The 19,108-nt window shown below is 32.8% G+C and overlaps 1 protein-coding gene across 5 annotated transcripts; it reads right to left on the bottom strand.

Annotated features, from left to right (window-relative positions):
- Positions 1–214: 214 nt before the first annotated feature.
- LOC148607686 (uncharacterized) lies at positions 215–12,810 on the bottom strand. Of its 5 annotated transcripts, none has more exons than XM_088545922.1 (7): positions 12,632–12,809; positions 9,618–9,829; positions 8,507–8,581; positions 7,793–8,131; positions 6,223–6,347; positions 3,063–3,240; positions 215–2,373 (listed from the first exon to the last, which is right to left on the bottom strand). In XM_088545922.1, the coding sequence occupies exons 3-7, from the start codon at positions 8,571–8,573 to the stop codon at positions 2,162–2,164; spliced, it is 921 nt and encodes a 306-aa protein (XP_088402048.1). In that variant the 5' UTR covers positions 8,574–8,581; positions 9,618–9,829; positions 12,632–12,809; the 3' UTR covers positions 215–2,161. The 5 variants fall into 5 exon arrangements, 4 of the variants coding, with proteins under 4 accessions (XP_088402048.1, XP_088402051.1, XP_088402047.1 ...); XM_088545925.1 differs by having other exon boundaries at positions 9,755–9,829; XM_088545921.1 differs by lacking the exon at positions 9,618–9,829.
- Between the last annotated feature and the right edge of the window lie 6,298 nt (positions 12,811–19,108).

Here is a 19,108-nt window from a genome sequence, read left to right as displayed (position 1 = left end):
TCTACCCATATAATTTCATCTTGATTTTCTAAGTGATTTAATCTGGATATATTTACTTTGTTTTTGGAGTAGATTAATATTCCACCTCCAGCTCTATTCCGATTTTTTTCGCTTATGCCATCGTCACATTTTGACTAAGTGACTATCAGAATATCAAAACATCCGCAAAATTGTCCAAAAATTCTAATTTATTTCGAACACTACGGATATTTATGTTGTGAATAGATAACGAATTTTCAGCAATATGGATATTGTCATGATTTGGAGGACCACGAATTTGCTCGACATTACCTATGAGAAGTATAACGTGTAGTACGTATAGTAGAAATAATACCTTAATATTTGGGCAGCAGATTGTAAGACCGAAAGTGAATCCACAAGAATTGAACACCTAACACTGGTAAGTAATGTTGTAACGAACGACGGAGAAAAGTTACTGTGTAAAAAAAAACTTTGCTTAAGACTCCCCCTGCTGATATCAAACAGTCCTATTGCTGCCCTGTACGCTTCAACACTATTACCCATTGGTTGAGATAATTGGAACATGTAAGCAATATCGAGCAGCAACATTTCTATCTGCCAGAATCAGTACACTCACATCACACATAAAGAAAAGGTAGTAAGAAAATGTATTACACATTTCAAAATAAACAATCAGAGTAAGGAAAATGATATTGTAAAAAAAAAAAACAAATTGTCGCACATGTATTGTACACATGCATCTCTTAAGATATGGACCCCATGAAAATGGCAAATGTATAATGTTAATAAACACAGTCGAATCGTTGCCGAGTTGCTACATTAGAACACAAATTATATAATCAACATGAGTTGACAAATGTTGTAGTAATAATAGTAATAATTATAAAGTAAATACTGATATATATACACATAAAGATATTCATAAGATCTTTTTGATTATATTCATATGAGATATGACTATTGGTAGTGGCTACTGTTTTGGTTTGTTTTTTTTATTTTATTATTATTATTTGTCTAACTATTGGCAACAAAATGTGATCACCATCTAAATTAAAAAGAAGGAATGATTTTTAATTTGTTAGGAGTTTTAGCATCCCCCACCCCGACAAAAAAAGTTCGGAACATAGTTCTGTTTATGATACATACTATTACTATGGTGAATAACTGTACTGTACTTTACGGAACATACATAAAAGAAAAATATATTCTTATGGTAAAAACAGTAATTTCAAAAATAAATGGCGTTTCTGTTTTCATATAATAACATGCCAAATCGGCAGGTATAATACACGCGTAGGTCAGGGTTCAGGTTCTCAAGTTCAAACAGGCAAAGTGGTGAAAGAGAAAATAATGACCAAGGGTATATTCTAAAGCCATTCTACCATAACTTTAAATGACTAGATGTAACTGAACAATTTTTTTTTCATAATTAAAGATGTCAAAGGTATTTGAAATGCGAACAGGGTGGTCTATTGTTTTTTTGATTTTTTTGAATTACGAAAAATTACATAAAAAGCTATTAGTGAAATCTGATAAGAGTTGGTAAGAAACACCGAAAAAAATATTCATTTAGACCTGCACATAAAATTTACATGGCTCATAGAAAAAGAAAGACAAGCAAAGTGATTTAGCATATTCAGTGAGGTCAAGGGTGTTTGAAATGTAACCAAAGCGGTAAATGTCTATTTCAATGGAATGGTTTTATTTGTAAACAATCGTATGGATCTGATAGTATTTAGACTAGCAAGTTTACTGTTGAAATACTGTAGGGTTTATCACAAAGAAAATCGCATAATAATTTCGGATATATAATAAAAATAAGCAATATTAACTACAAAAAAAAACAACAAAAAAAACAACAACAACAACAACAAAAACCCAAACAAACAAACTATTTGAGATTATGCAAGTTTAGTCATAAGGTTCGGATTTACATTTTTGGTATTATGAAACTTCGAGATCACTTCGATCGGATGTTGTCCGTCCTTGAAGTTCTATGTTTTGATAATTATTGTTGGAAAAACCATTCGAGTATTGGTCTAACCCCAAATCTTGATGCAGTCGCATCCTCCTTTCAATAACCACAATTTCATCGAAGTTAATTGCTGTAATAATGTGTTAGATCCAATTCTGGAGTTGTTGTTTGTAGGCCAGTAGACCAACTGTAACATTTGTAAAATCAGAAATGTGTACATTCTAATAATTGGACTCTTGTTTGGTCGTTACAATTTTCTTTCACTTTAGGCATTGATTTACATATCATTAGAATCCAATGCCGAAAAAAAGTATACACACCACAAACAATCAAACTGATAATAGCAATTCCTAGTAGAATGGAAAGCACTAAAACTGTAATTGTACTGTAATTGTAAGCACAGTTATCTCCGTGATCTACAAATAGAATAAATGAAAATCAAAATTTAAATGTAGGTGCATGATTGAGAATTGAATCAACAATTCTGTTAAAGGAATTTCTTAAACACAATTTAAATGTTTCTTTGAGCTTTTAATTTATTCGTTTGTTATTTTTATTTATTGCAAAAAAGAAAACAAAACACAAACAAACAAACACCGATATGAAATAAGGTATACAAAATATCGTTTTACATCCGAAATACACATGGAAAAATAGTACTTTTTATTGTGAATTGATGAATCTTTGTGTGAATCTCACCAGATCATATTAGAAACGTCATTTTGTCGTAATAAAAACGAGCAATTATATGAGTTGCAGGATTTTATTTATTTGAATAATTAGCTCAAGTAAAAAAATAACGGAAAGTTTCTTGTTTCTGTTTATTTGATGAAATTTTATCAATGAAAGAACTTTCAAAGGAAATTTTCAAAATATGTATGTGTGTTTTAGCCACTTTCGAACAATGATGGCACTTAGGTAGGAATCACTGACTCCTAAACATCGACACCTCAATGCCCCCACCGACAGCTAGGGCATTGTTTGTGCTACATTCATTACACTTTCCCGCGGGATTCAACTTTGATACATACCTAGTAATGATGTTAAACTGTTGTACATACCAGGACAGTATTCTTTCCATGACACATTTTAGCTTGTTACTTACATGGGAGTATACGAGTAGTGTCGATAAAAATAACTGTCTTATTGACCCTGCATATGATACGTAGAGATAAGTCCATTACATCTGAATGTATTTGTGTCTCAAAATTTGATTGAAGTGTCAAAGATAGCGTATTTGTCTCTTCATCTTCGAAGTCAATTTTAATGTTAATCTGTTCATTCTATAAAAAAAAGACCAAATAAATATGAATATAACGATAATAGGTAAGGTGAATATATCAAAGAGACAACGACCCCACCGGGATGACAATATCAACTTAAGACGGGTATATATATTCTTACTGTTATTGCATGATTATATCTAGACAAATAGAACCAGCATTAAAAAAAACTGAGAGGCATGTATGTATTATAAGTTATAGGCTCCCAGATGACCGCCTTTGGTAATTTAGACAGTCAGGAGATTCTAAATATTCATAGACGGTTACGAGAGCTTATAACATTTTTGTACGATTTTGCTTATTCATATTAACGGGACATAAATTAATCTTTATATCGACTATAGATCTTCGAAGTTTTGTTTTAAAATCATTCGGTGGTTACTAGGTAAAATGATCTTTGTCACAACATTCAGGAAGAATTGCTGGAAAGTACTGCATTAGTCTCAACGTCATTCTCATTGATAGATGGATTTTCCTTTTTTGGTAATTTGCATATTTTTCAATCAAATATTTTTATCAATGGAGGATAGATTTCTAGCCTAAGCTACACTCAAAATCTGCAATCGATGCGAGTGCAAATTTGGTCATTATGTCAGCGGCGTTCAAACTCTAAGACTATCTTATTTTGTGGAATTGAGACTGAATATTTAAACTTGGAATAGGTGTTTCCCCATTTTAAATTTGAAATAAAGCAAAAAATATCTATAAATACATTATTAAGAATCATTTAAATATTAAATTTGTTCATATTTTGTATATATATCTATAATTGTGATATTTTGCATGATTATTTCTCATGCAGCTCGGACTAGCGATAATACACAATGCAAGTATGGCGTGATTTCGGTAATGCCCGAGCCCGGCTGCGAGATCCTAAAATCGATATTGACTTCACAAAACTTTGTATGCGCATTATATGTGTTTGATAAAACACTTACTTCACAATTTTTCTGTTACGGAATGGGGAAAAGGTATTGGACAACAGGAAATAATGCGATGCAATGCGGGATAGGGCAATTTTGAATGGTGCTATAGGGAATGGGGGATGGGGCAACGGGGGTGGGGCTATTGGAAATGGAGGTAAGGGGCTATGGGGAATGGGAGATAGGGCAATGAGGTATGAGACAAGTGGGCAGTTTATCCCACGCAGGTCCTGTATTTAGTTATAGTCTAAAAAGAGTCGAATTATAAACCCGAATGTTGTTCGAATGAAAACAGGCTTAATTGCGTTTTATATGCATATGATGTCTCAAAGGTAAAAGTTTTGGATACTGTGAGAGAACTTTTATTCGTTGTTTTCATTTATCGTTGGGTATGGAAAAATGACCAGTTCGTAGATTCTTAATTTCGTGGCAAATATTTCTCTTATAGATCAAAATATATTTTAAGATTTCAAAACTGTTTACAATTGATAACAATTTGTATGTTGTATCAGTCTATTATTATTCTAAGCTCCATAAAGCATATAATGATCAATTTGACATTGAGTGTCATACCGAAACATGACGACAAACACAAGAGTTAAATACGAATCCTTCAGATTTGTAAGGTCATTTTTTTATTGTATTTTCCCACCACTGTGGATGGTAGAGCGCTCACAAACATGTTTAACCCCGCCAAACATTTTAAGTGCCTTTCCCAAGCCAGGAACCTGTAGTCTAGTGGTTGGCGTTGTATTTTTATGTCCATTGATATTCGTTTTACGTGTTTTTTTCTACAAATTAGATCGATTTTCGTCTTTTATGAATAGTTTCACTTAATAATTTTTGGGCCTTTTCAGCTTTTTTTATGATGTCGGTTTTGTCAATCAGTGCAGACCGTGTGGTGACCTGTATAGGTTTAATTGTTTGTCGTTTGACATTTAGTGGATGACTGTCTCATTGTCAATCATAACATACCTTCCAATTTTATTCAAAATACTATTCTCGTTTGCCACAGGGATTCTATCAGTAGTTTACAAGGAAAATGCTGCTTGCAACACTCCCTTACAAAACATATTTTCTCTTTGATTTAACATTTACACACCTAGGTTTTTACTTCACATGTACTAAATTTTAGCGGGAAAAGAACACCTCAAAAATATAATGAAGAATTCAAAAAGGATGTCATTCCGGAAAGTTACTGGCTATTTTTAATCATATGTTTTTATTCGTGCCTTTCCTTTTACACAATTGATTTCATCATCTCTTTATACTTTAATATAAGTAAAAATATTATGTGCCACAAATTAGTCCGAATGGTGACATCCTTAACATAATAAATACCATTTCATTCACAAAATTGATATTTTTGTTTAAAATGTTATGAGCCGATTAACTTGTTGCTATGTTATTTAGGATTTTTTCACAAAATGTCCTAATATATCATTGATTGTATTACTAATACAAAATCTGAAAATTATGCACAACATTCTGATAGTTTTTGAATTTGTTTTTACGATTTCAAAATTTCTTGGATCTTCCAGGCGGAGGCGTATTTTTTGAAAGGTAAAAAGGCAAAAGATAACATGTTGGCCAATTTGGACTTGGCAAAAATGCCTGAATAAATCCATTTTCAAATTTCGTCAACTTTAGTCAACCGTTTGCAAAGAAAATGAGAAAAAATAAAAGCAAAATAAAAAAAAACCAAAATTATGCTACCCTATTAAGGCATTGATGTTGACTTTTTACCTCAATTGTTCAGAAATTGTTACACGCAAAACTTCTACAACAGACCTTATTCGAAGCTCCTTTTAAACACTTTTAAATGGATACCAAATTTAGCCGTGCAGTATTTTTGTTCATTAAATAAAAAACCCAGCAATGCAGACAATGCAATAGTTGCATGCATTCACAACTTTGTACAAATATGCTTTTTGAGGAAAATGCATATTTCCAGTAGAACACATTATCACTACAATTGCTTACTTCCGTTATGTATCGCTTTTTATTGCAAACATTATGATTGAAACATTTGAATGTTATTGATTAAATATAGATGTACCTTATTTTCGCTGAAAGTTGCTCTACAATCCGGTTTAGGATAAACTTCTTTGATTCGAAAGTCAACATATAAAATGTCATTTTTAATTTCGGGTAAAACCATAACATTATTAGTTTTTGGCTTGCCTGTAAATAAAAAACAGAGACCTGATCTTGGTTTTTTGCTCTATATACAAATATATTTATATGACTTCATTCCATTCAATACAACGCAACAACTACCTCACTGCTTTAAGCCTTCGGATTTTAGGTATTTTAGAATTTCACTGCCTTGTCTAAGAATAAGGATTTCAAATGGTTTTGAAATCATTGACTCTTTTGTAAAACGAAATATTTAAGTGAAAAAAAATGATGGGTCAGTTCGCTTGTTTTTGAGATTAGCAATTGCAATTTTGACGGAAAAAAATGGTGTCTCTTGATTTTTCACAGGTTTTGTCTTAATTAGTAACCGGCAAAATAAGAAGGATTTCATAAAAAAAAACATTTTAAGGTGTGTTTAATAAAAAACAAAGCAGCTCAATTTATCTGTTAAGTTCTACCTTCATTGTCAGTTGTTGCATAAACTTTTCGAACAAAATCGTGGTTGAGGACAAAATACCTGCGATTATATTATAACGCTTATAATAAGTGTTTCACACAATGCATTCTTATCATTGATAAGACCTTTATTCTTATCATTACTATCTTAGTGTTTGCTCAAATTCGATATAGCGTAGGAGAAAAATTGTAATAAATTCCAGGACTCCATGATCATTCATTTTTTTATTCGAATTGTTTTTATTTATTTTTAATTTTTTAGCTGTTGACCATCATAAAATGCGGGATTTTTTTTATTATTTTTTAATAACAGTACGTTGATCATTGCTGTGGGTTTTTCTCAAATCTATATTGATTTTTTCACGGCTTCTGTCCATTGCTGAACAAGGTTTTTTAGACAGCTCGTTGGTTTTTAATACTTTTTTAATGTTAACTATATTTAGGAGCGGTCATCTTTTTATGGCAGATATATGTTTTTATCAATGATTAGGGTCTCAAAACCGATTTGTTTTTTTTTTCTTCTTCGAGACTTATTTTATTTTTGCCTTTACTAAATGTCGGTCTTCTTGGCATTGTTAAAATAGTTTTGCATCTTAATAGCGATCGATCAGATATTTCGGTAAAGTCCGGCTACCGGTAATTTTGTTTTTGCTGTTATATTCATCTGATTGTTCTTGGCCTAGCATACAAATTTGCGGTCTCTTTCCCAAGGGTTGATTAAAAAAGTGCTTGTTCCACAAAACTGCCTGGAAACGTAGATGTGTATTGCTGGATGATTATTATATCATACTTTCAAATATGTTGCTCTCCGACTACATATCTATCTTACATATTTCATAAAGTACAAATGTATTCACCTGCTTGTTCCCTGCCATATAATCAAATTATATATTATGTTATATGCTATAGCATTTATGTTGCTTATGCAAATAAAGTCATTCTATTTTATTCTATTCTGTTCTATTCAGTTTATGACAATTATTAATGTTATGTTGAGTTAGATGTACGCATCAACTACTGTTATGCTTACTTACGTATACAATCATTCTTTTTAAATTGAATCGGATTAGTGGTTTTGAATAGGTAATATGCACAATAGTATTCGCAATAAAAATCCTTTTGGTCAAAGTTGAATATCACAAGAATTCTCTCATTATGGTTATCGCTATACAACTGTTTAAACTTATCTGTATAGTTTGTTTTCTTGGAAGACATTATTAGTTCAGTACGTTCCTCATTACATTGTCTTTCCCAAGTGTAATCACAGGATTTGAATTCTTTGTCTTGGCAGGCATTGGTGTTGCTCATAATTTTGCATGAAAGTTTTACTTTTTCTCCTAAGATGATTGGCCTTTGAACTAGGTTGATCTCAACTGAACATAAAAGAGACAATTTTATTCATTGATAGTTTGTTTAACAATGATAACAGTGTGTGTACTTATAATCAGTAGGTTTAGTAAAAGTACAATGTAATTGCATACAGAATTGTTAGGCAGATGTGCAAAAGTATGAGATACAGAAATGATTTGCATATTAAATACAAATACAGAAAGGAATGAATGCATAAAAATTAAAAAGCATTGTGTAACTGACGAATATCAATTTTGGCGTACGAAAATGTGGCTGTAACAAATTCTTAAAAACTGTACTACTGAGAATTAAATTATAACATATTTAACGAGAACATGTATTTCACTTTTGACATGCAAGTAAATAACAAACAAAACTTAAACCAGTACATGACTTACTTTCTGCAGTATCGGAGATAGAGAGTCTTGAAATAAGAACGAATATCACAGCTTTTAAACACAACATCGAAACCGCTGAAAAAATGAAATTGAAAATAAGTTAAAATTGTGTTTAGAAATATTCAGTTTGCCGCTGGACTTATATGCCTTTTGATTATTTTATTTATAGATATATAGGACAAGGACATCTTTTCGCCGCTGTGTTCCAATTGAATAGAAAATGTTTTAAATTCGGGAGAAATTTGCATATTGTTGTCTCCAAAATTTTTTTTGGATTAATATTGATGCACTTTTTTTCGCGGTAGCTCGTACCTCACTCGCGGTTATGCCGTCGATAGTTTGCAAGCTTGTGGTCAATTGCTTATCATAATTTATTTGCTTGTCCAAAAAGTTATTACTTTCATTCTGAATCACGTAAATATACCAGCCGATATGTTGCGATGAAGTCTGGTGATCACTGTAGGTTGGGTCGGTTACATGAATAACGCATATCAGATAATATTGCAATGTCACCTTTAAAATAACAATACCTATGAAAAACGTTTTGAAGACGGTTTTACAAAAGGACCGGTTTACGCATATTAAGATGTATACAGAGAAAGGTTATAAATAATTCGGTTGTCGTTTTAAAAATTCAAATGTCATTTTGAAAAAAATATATGCCTGTGTACAACGCGACAAAATATTACAATGACAGTATGTTAAAAGGATGAGGGCCCATAAGTCCTATTCTGCCTACTGAAATTATTGGTAATTAGAAATTGTCAACAATTTGGAAAGAAACATAATAATCATATATTTTATATTTGTAAACTTTCAATGTTATTGATTAAAGTTGTAATTTAAAAAGTAACGATTGAGAAACGATTGCACAACAACCGTCTTGGAGGCTACTCAGTAAATAAAATAGCAATTTTTCACTCTTTTGACACTCTATAGTGAGATCCAATGTTAACCAAAAAAAGATTGAAACTGAAAGTGACCATTTCTACATTCTGTTTACTGGAAAAAAAGATTTGTTCGTTAACGCTGGATCTCTATATGCATTTTTAAAACACTTTCAAAATTTTACGCTAAAAATCGCTTCAAAAATGACTTAGTCCAACCTTACCCGTATATGTATCATGTGACCTAGCTAATTGTCACATGATTTAACACCTGGCCATCCGTGTTTTACACTGTTTGTTTTCAATACATGTTTGTTTCAGTATGCGTATAAAACTTTTAGTGTTCTACATAATAATTTACTTTTGTGTTGACTGAGAGGCTTTTAATAAGCTGGAACACGTATAAGCATAAGTGTATAGAATCCAGTATCACACTCTATAAAAAAAAATGGTTTGTATGTAGCAAAGTTAGAAACACGGTTCTAATATCTAAAACAAATTAAAATTTAACTCTTTCCTGATTCATATCCCCCCCCACCAAAAAAAAAAAAAAAAAAAAAAAATTGTTTATCTAATAAAATGATTGAGAATAATGAATCTAATCTAAAGTCAAGACTGCTTTCTCTCTCCAAAAGAAACATCTGCAATTCATGTATATGCACAACGTAATTATATCTCAAACACGTCCCTGCATGTATTCACTATTGCAAAATTGTTTTGATATTTATTCTTTTTTTTTCGCATTTTTGTGTGTATAAAACACTGTTACTTTAAATTCTTGTTTATAATAAAATTTCAACATTTCTTCCGTATTTAGTGTACACTTTTTATAAGATATGCCAATACTGACCCGTATCAAAGCTGATGCTGTTACCTGATGAATTACTTTGCAACATCGTTCATGAGGTGCATGGATGTACATGTAAACCTCAACGGTAATGTGTAAAATTTATCTACATGTAATTTTAGTATTTGTCACGTGTCAAATCTGATATTGGGCCGAAGCGCTCCTATCTCGTTATTTGTTGTCAGTAGTTGAGCTTTCGTTGTATTTACGAATAACGTCTATATTTTGTGTTAAACACAGTTGTCCTTTATTTCAGTCAGCTGCATCCTGTCTTACATTTCTATCAAATGCTTGTCTTTCTTGCAAATATAGAACAACAAAGGCAGGCGCGTAGCGGGGTGTTGGTTTGGAAAGGCGCAACAATACATTTGTGGATTGTTAGGTTATTTAAGCCTGACCTGGCAGCGAACCATTTGAAGTTTAGTGGTAAGAAGATCCACCTGACATTTAAACGAAAAATTTGAACGTGATTAGAAGATTTGAAAAGCTATTTTGCATTTTAAGTGGAAATACCATTTGCATAGGCGTAAATATTCGGAAACTCAATAGAAGTAAACTCCTTTTTTTTTCGGAAGAGGGAGATTTGACGTAGCGTCAATTTTAGCCCCGTGCAGGTCCGGGTGTCAAAAGAATAGGCCTGAAGCAGCGCTAAGCTTGCCGTAAAAGGCGGCTAAATAGTGCTTGGGAACCTAGCCGGGGGTTAGGCTCTTTGCCCACAGAGCAACTGGGATGTGTGCCCTAGGTGGTGGAATGTGGTACCTCTGGCGTGTTACATGCTGGAGTTGTCAGGCTATAATACAGAAAACCTGACCGCAAACCATAGTGGTGCACCGTGTTGGGAAAGATGCCACGTTCCTCGCACGTTAAAGAACCCTGCCGTGGTATTCGATAGGAGTAGGAACCTTTGCACTCCGCCACACGAGGCTTAATTGCCCAACCCTACCCATCCCTCCTTTTTTCTAGTGGCAATCAAATTTGTCGACCCCATTATCCTTGTGTCCCATCCCATTTTTCATTTCATCATCATTTCATGTTCACTTTATCATCCATTTCATGTTCATCGTCTGAATATAGCTGAAATATAGCTGCTCGGACGTTAAACCCCAACAATCAATCAACCTTACAGGAATATATACGTAACTGTACCAAATCGTGACGACCCAACATTTTTTTTTCTCACATATACCTCGGGTACTGACGATAAACTTGACATCAATTACACAAAAAATAGATTTACATTAAACAGAAGGAAAAATCTTTCCGACTAGGTTTCACAGTCTACATTCCAACAAACGGTTACTATATAACTCAAACAAATAGTGTCAAATAAAACATCAAGGTGTAATTGTTTTTTACTGAATTCAGCCTATACAGCTTTTTTATTTCGTTTTTTAACGAAAATATATATATATAAAAAAATTATTTTATCAAAAGGGAAGATAAAAAAAAACATTGTTTTAAATTTAAAAAAAATGGAAAAAAAATAGCTGATTAAAGGGAGATAATTTTTCTAGTAGGCGCTACAGAGCCTTATGTACCCTCATCCTTTGACATATATATGTAACTAAAAGCAACAGCAATCTTTTTACTGTTTATAAATTCATATAATCATGAAAGTAGAGAAAGCTATTACGAAATGGAACAAAAATGATCTAGCTATAGAAAGAGTAATCAAGGAACCAAGATTCTAGCGAAAATCAAAAGAATGTAGTCCAGGAACAAAGACCAGATATGGGAAACAGACAAACACAAAAACACAAAACGAACATAAAGTAGCTAAAATAGTACTTACAAAATAACAAAAGTGAATGAGCATCTCGGACTCCGTAAAAACTGGGAGCTTGGAACAGGTGCACCGGTAGGAACACCAACCAAGTTAATCATAAAAAGTCAAGTCCGGGGTAGACGAAAGAGGAACGTAACCTTTAACACGTTGAACAAATCCGTTTTCATGGAGCAAAAAGATACATAAATAACGATCCACGAGTTCATAAAGATGTTTATAAAACTTCTATAGTGATGACTTCGATATTGTAGCAACATTCACCTTTTCCGAAACCCTAATTGTAAGAAGTTTACAAAATACGTAATACAAAAAGTCAGCATAGTTATGGTAAGCCCTGTTATAATGTATGAGTTGTGATATAAAAACTCCATACGCATTTGCTAATGAGATGTTGTCACAACGTTTGCCGTTGTTAAGGTCAAGATATGAGGATAACCTCACAGTGTCTGTAGTATCCCTTATCTCAAGCTTTTTGGGGAAGATGAGATGTATAAAATAAAATCCCCGAAACTAGGATTGTTTATATACACACACACATATATATAGATAGATAGATGCCATGAGTAATTATAAAAGAAGTACAACTAGATTTTAAACTTTCTTACCTTCCAGGCACTATCATAAATTCATACTTTCTTGTTTGAATGATTCATTATATGATATAGTAAATTTGTATGCTTGGACAAGACATAAATAGATTAAACCTTAACACAGTTTTCTATAATCGATCCAATAAATAAGGGCAATACAGCCTAATATCGTTTGGCTAAACGAATGAGCAAGTCATTTAAGACAATTTAAACGACGGTAGGTGTCAAGAAAGTCGCAGAAAATATTTTTATTCAAATTTTAACAGTATGTTATTTATGTGACGCCGAGTGTAAGTAATATGACTATTCTTTCAAAATTACAAAGCAAAACTTAACTTGGTGGCGAATAAAATTACCTAGTTAATGACGGTTACTCGACATAATTTTACATTGTTTAAAACGCATGTAAGCATAATCAAGCATAAATATGTCCAAATAATATGACTATTCTTTCAAAATTACAAAGCAAATCTTAATTTGGGATTACCTAGATAATGACGGCTACTCGATATTATTTTACATTGTTTAAAACGCATGTAAGAATAATCAAGCATTAATTGATTTGTCATTATTGTATAAATAAAAGTATTCAAAAAATGATTTTACCCATTTATTATCAAGATAGTAGTAATTTACCAAATGTGCCCTGTTAAATGATTTCGATTATTTACATTCTGAAAAAAATCGGTCATTTAACTTTCTGATAAAAATCACATACTAAGTCCGAACAAACTTGTAGTAACCTTGGCCTACCCTGAGTGAGCGTTTAGCAAAATTGCAGTTCGTTGTCAATCCCACTGTATATGTAGATTGTATCTGTTTCTTGTTATCTCTTTGGTCATGTGCTCATACTTTGATTTCTATAATTCGTCTTGTATATATGCTTCGTTATCTTTTTCCGATATTCATAACTAAAAAAAAACACAATGTTTTTGCGACTTACTTTAGACGCCGATGATATTAGATTAATGCCTTAAACAAATACGTGGTTAAAGTTTTTTTCACTCAAATTCTTTTGAACATTCAAGGTGTAGCAGTTGTAGCAGAAGATCTAAGCGGTTACCTGTTGAAGTAAGTCAATTTCGTTTTTCAGTTTTTAGACTGTTATCGTCTACGGCCTAGAGGATCAAATTAATGATACATGTCACATCATGTCAATATTATACAAACGTCTTAGAATGTGACGCCTCTATCCACTACACTGTTCCATCGGACCAAATTGATACAGGAATGATAATGTAATATTATAAAGGGTTTACAATATTTCCAACGATGTTAGAACTGTCAAATTGTCGATGCAAATTTGGTCGCTCCCTCAGCGGAATTCAAACCCCTTCTCTTCTCTGACATCTATGGCGACACCACCGCCACTAAGTCAAACACTCTAGATCACTCGGTCAACTTGGCTATGTAAAAATATAGCTTTCGTTAACCGAGTGATACTCCCTCGTAAGTAAATCTAGAGCGCAAACATTAGCACATGATGTAACTGAATAGGACAACCTCTGATTGTAAATATATATAAATAAGTTTAAAGACATGTACAACGATACCAATTAAGATGTTTATACACTATAATAAAACATTTAATGAGCAAAATTATCGGTCAACTAATGACCGTCTTCAGTGCCTTAAATAAACAAATAAAGGGCACAGCTATGGGTACCAAAATGGCTCCGTCTTATGCCAACATTATCACGGGAAAATTTGAAAAGGTACTACTCGAATCCTTTACAGAAAAACCTCTGTCCTGGTAAAGGTTTATTGAGGACGTAGATATGAAGTGGACACATGACAAAGAAGAACTAAACAATTTTATCGCACGTGCACAATCAACATCTTTCAATTAAGTTCAATTACGAAACACTGCTCCGTCGGATCAAATTAATACAGGGAAGATAATGTAAACTTATAGAAGGGTTTAAATAAATCAACAACGATGTTGGAACTGTCAAATTTGTGAAGCAAATTTTTGGTCGTTCTCTCCGCGGGACTTGACGTGTTTGACATCTATGGCAACATCACCTGCACAAAGTCCAGTGCCTGGAACCACTCGGCCAGATAGGCTATATAAAAATACAGCTTTCGCTGTTCATTCCTCCTTGTAAGATTAATCTAGGGCTGTAACTTAGTACACGGTGTATGGTAATACATGACAGTTCATCTAGGTGTTATTGTGTAGGATAGAGCATAAAAACAAACCTGTATCGTTGGTTTGCATCATCTCTAAATATATGGAACGCTGTCAGGATATAATCGTGTTGTTACTAAGATCATCAACTAGTTTATACTACAAATAAATTTGGCCGAGCACCATAGGATGAGAAAGAGACAAGAAGCGTTTGATTTTGTGGTATAAGCATCGCAAAACTTTTGGACGTGTTTGGCATAAAAATATAGAGACACGTCGTGACCACTTGGGACTTTTAATATCGAATTACGGATTAAGGTAGGACCACATGGATTACTATTATTACGGCACATCAGAAGCTAAAATTATATAAACCTTATTTTGTTACATTTACATTAAAAGTACATTTATACCTCTGTTGGAAGACGGGGTTTCATTTTGGCCTACAATTTCCTGTAATTAAATTAAAGTCACAGTGGCAACGAAAGGTACATCCATTGCCACTACATATGAGGATAATTGGTGTGAAAAACGTTCGGTATGGTTGGATAAGAGACAAGAAGCGTTTGATTTTGTGGTATAAGCATCGCAAAACTTTTGGACGTGTTTGGCATAAAAATATAGAGACACGTCGTGACCACTTGGGACTTTTAATATCGAATTACGGATTAAGGTAGGACCACATGGATTACTATTATTACGGCACATCAGAAGCTAAAATTATATAAACCTTATTTTGTTACATTTACATTAAAAGTACATTTATACCTCTGTTGGAAGACGGGGTTTCATTTTGGCCTACAATTTCCTGTAATTAAATTAAAGTCACAGTGGCAACGAAAGGTACATCCATTGCCACTACATATGAGGATAATTGGTGTGAAAAACGTTCGGTATGGTTGGATAACGGAGATTATTTGTACTGAAGCATGTTTTGACAAACAATATACTAGGTTATTTACGGAATTTCATTAGATGACTTAGTTGTAGATCGTCAATTTCAATATCCTTATACTCGTACTGGAACAAAGATCATTAACAAAAGTCTAATAAAAAACTCCGGTTTATTTCTATATTTAGTTGAGGATAAGACAAATTATTCCATGAAGATTCTGCACATACATTTTGGTTCATTAAACGGACACCTATTTGTACGGAGTCTAATGGAGTCTTCAAATGGTATTTGTGGAAGAAGAGGACCCATTTATATTTATCCCTTTGTGATAGATAAAGAGAAATTCGGAATTTAAGTGTACTAATGAGTACTTTATATTCTCTTAAATCTACATATATCTAGAAATCGAATAGAAATAAAATATGAGAAACATATGAAATGTAAACACAGTAATTATGTTTCATTTCTATATTTCATATTGGAGTGTAAAAGCGTTGACCATAGCACATTTTAGTGAATCTTCCAAGCGCTTCTTGTAAAAACTGTTGTTGTTCATTGCGGCATGCATTTTCGTATACATACTTTATGAATATGTTAAACAAGTTTTGGGCTTATAAAAGCGGCGACGCTTGTTTCTTGATCCTTTTATTTATTTTGTTGCTATCTACAGTAATACATTGTACCAGGTTATGATACAAATATGATTACACTACTAATCATTGGGCAATACTGTCTCGTGTCTCATTAATTTGATGGCACATCTAACTAGCAATTGGTAAGTGTTAGTTGTTATTCCAAATAATCTTCCAAATATACAGAGAAAGATGTTTACAAAATGCTGGACTTTTTAATCGACAACATATTTGTCCAGTGTGGTGGACGTGTTTTTCAACAAACGGTCGGCATTCCAATGGGAACAAATTGTGCTCCTTTACTAGCTGACCTATTCCTTCACTCTCATGAAGCTGACTTTATAGCTGATCTGATCAGAAAGAAAGAATATTGTTTGGCTAGATCCTTAAATCTAAGCTTCCGCTATATAGATGACGTGTTGTCTTTAAACAATCCTAATTTCGGGGATTTGATACATCGCATCTACCCAAAAGAACTTGAGATAAAAGATACTACAGACACTGTGAAGTCAGCCTCATATCTTGAACTACACTTAGAAATCGATGGTAAAGGAAAACTACTGACCAAACTTTACGACAAACGTGATGACTTTTCATTCAGAATTGTCAACTTTCCTTTCATCTGTGGCAACATCCCTCCGGCTCCTGCGTATGGAGTGTTCGTATCACAACTCATACGTTATGCCAGAGCTTGCCGAAACCACGCAGACTTTTTGTATCTCGATAGAACTCTAACAAATAGGCTTCTGGAACAGGGATATGTTGCTACAAGATTGAAGTCGTCACTACAGAAGTTTTATGGTCGTCATCATGAACTCGTGGACCGTTATGGTGTATCCATCAGCACCATGAAAACTGATTTATTCAACGGGTCATAGTTTTCCTTTCCTCGTTTGTCTACCCCGGACTTGACTTTTTATGAGCAACTCGGCGGGTGTTTCTAGAAAAGCAGAGGACGCTTACTCTACCGGTGGACCTGGTCCATGCTCCCAGTTTTTAGTGGAGTCCGAGTTGCTCATTTACTTTTGTTACTTTGTATGTATGATTTTAGTTACTTTATGTTCTTTGTTGTGTATGTCTGTTTTCCATGTCTGGTCTTTGTCCCTATATTACATTCTTTTGATTACCGCCATAACCTTGGTTCCCTTGATTACTCATTCATACATGTAAATTAACATTTTTGCTTATTGTTTGTTCGCTAGTTTATGCATCTATTTTTAATGGTGTACGTTTTAATTATTTAAGGTTGGTGAGTTATTTAATTACAAAATCTGTTTTATTTTATTTGTTTGTTTAGATAATGAAAATATCAAAAACATGTTCTAAGTAGAAATACAACAACACTTATATATAGTAACGTTATGAGTCTTTAAATATTTTGTTCAAAAAATGTATCTGCTATATATAAATGTGAATTGCTGAAGGAAAAAAATATTGTCTAACCCATTTATATCCTCATAAAACATATAATGTGTATAAATTTAAAGAAATAAGCTATATAAATTGTTCTGATTCAAGTTCTCTGTCTGTTAGCTCTGACATTGAAATATAAAAGATTTTGTTTGAAATATGTCTTTTCTTCAGCTGTCGTTTATCTTTCCCTGTTTGAGTTACGTCTTTGTCTTTGGCACTTTTGGCTTTCATTAGAATGTACAAAACCATCCACGTAATAAGAAATGTCAATGCTGTCGTTATTGCAAGAAATGGGATTGTGAGATCCTGCTTGCTGCTGGAAGCTAGAAACAAGACACAACAATGTTAAAAACGAAGTTTTATACAAAACAAAACGAACATTTAAGGAATATGTGCCACTTCAATATACTGTTTTAAAAGCCACCTGAGTGAATATCATATCTAGAGTTCGCTACTGGAAACTAAAATGTCGTTCAAAATCACATAGTATAACCTCCTGATAGTAAGTTCATGTCTTTCAATCCCATAAACTGATTTAAGTGGATACAAAACAAGTTCTCTTGCTGCTTTTCACTAAGTCAATTTGCAAAATTATATAAGTTTAGGAAAAAGCCTATAACATTTGGATAAAAAATCTAATTAAATATTCACGGGTACGTTAATTATCACTTTTCAAACATTTGATAAAAATATAAATGACGGTATAGGACGATTTGCAGATGCGAAATGGGATTCCAATAACCATGACTACGACACAAAACAATAGTCATTTCCTTAATTCATGAATTAATCTGATAGTTAAAGGGCAACTATTGATACAAACATGAGATAAAGAATGAACATCATTATCACTACATACCTCCCCGCTTTGAAGTTGCTTGTTCGGTTTAAATATCAAATTAAAGTATTCACAATTTTTTGTTTGTCTAATTCGTTTTGCTTTAGAATGTATATTTGTTAACTTCACTAATTTTATTCAACATGGAAAAAAAACAAAAAAAAGTTTTTTTTATTGTTTTTATCCCTTTTAACTATGAAAAGTAAGCGTCTCTGCAATAGATATATTTACGTTCAGTAGAATCTGTCAGTAACGTTTTTTGCAGTACAATCTTTTCTGTCGATCCGAAATGGCATGTTATAGAAACTGTAGCATTGGTGTTATCAATAGGCACTCGATGCAGTCTCAAATATTCAGAATAAAATAATTCATTCTGCCATATGGTGGTCAATACGTGGTCTGTAAGATTTCTTTTCTAAATAGATTGAATTGTGTAATTAAACAAATGCTAAAATCGTAAAGAAATGATATATTTTCTAACAATTAAATGCACTTTGCTGAAGTTGTATGCGTTTGACCATGGTAAATATAAAAGTCAAAGATATTCTGTAATCAGTGGAGTGTATGAATTTTTTTTTCTGTT

This window comes from Perna viridis, chromosome 9, assembly GCF_037379345.1.
Source record: "Perna viridis isolate PV_CMFRI_1.1 ecotype Kerala chromosome 9, ASM3737934v1, whole genome shotgun sequence".
Lineage (NCBI taxonomy): Eukaryota > Metazoa > Mollusca > Bivalvia > Mytilida > Mytilidae > Perna > Perna viridis.
Note: the sequence above shows the minus strand (reverse complement) of the source record. Positions and strands in the feature narration are given on the sequence as shown.

Coding starts and splice junctions, on each gene's coding strand:
- LOC148607686 (XM_088545922.1), bottom strand. CDS start 8,573: ATGTTGTGTTTAAAAGCTGTGATATTCGTTCTTATTTCAAGACTCTCT. Junction 8,132..8,506: donor TATCTCCGATACTGCAGAAA/GTAAGTCATGTA, acceptor TTTTATGTTCAG/TTGAGATCAACCTAGTTCAA. Junction 3,241..6,222: donor CAACTTTCAGCGAAAATAAG/GTACATCTATAT, acceptor TTTTTTTTATAG/AATGAACAGATTAACATTAA.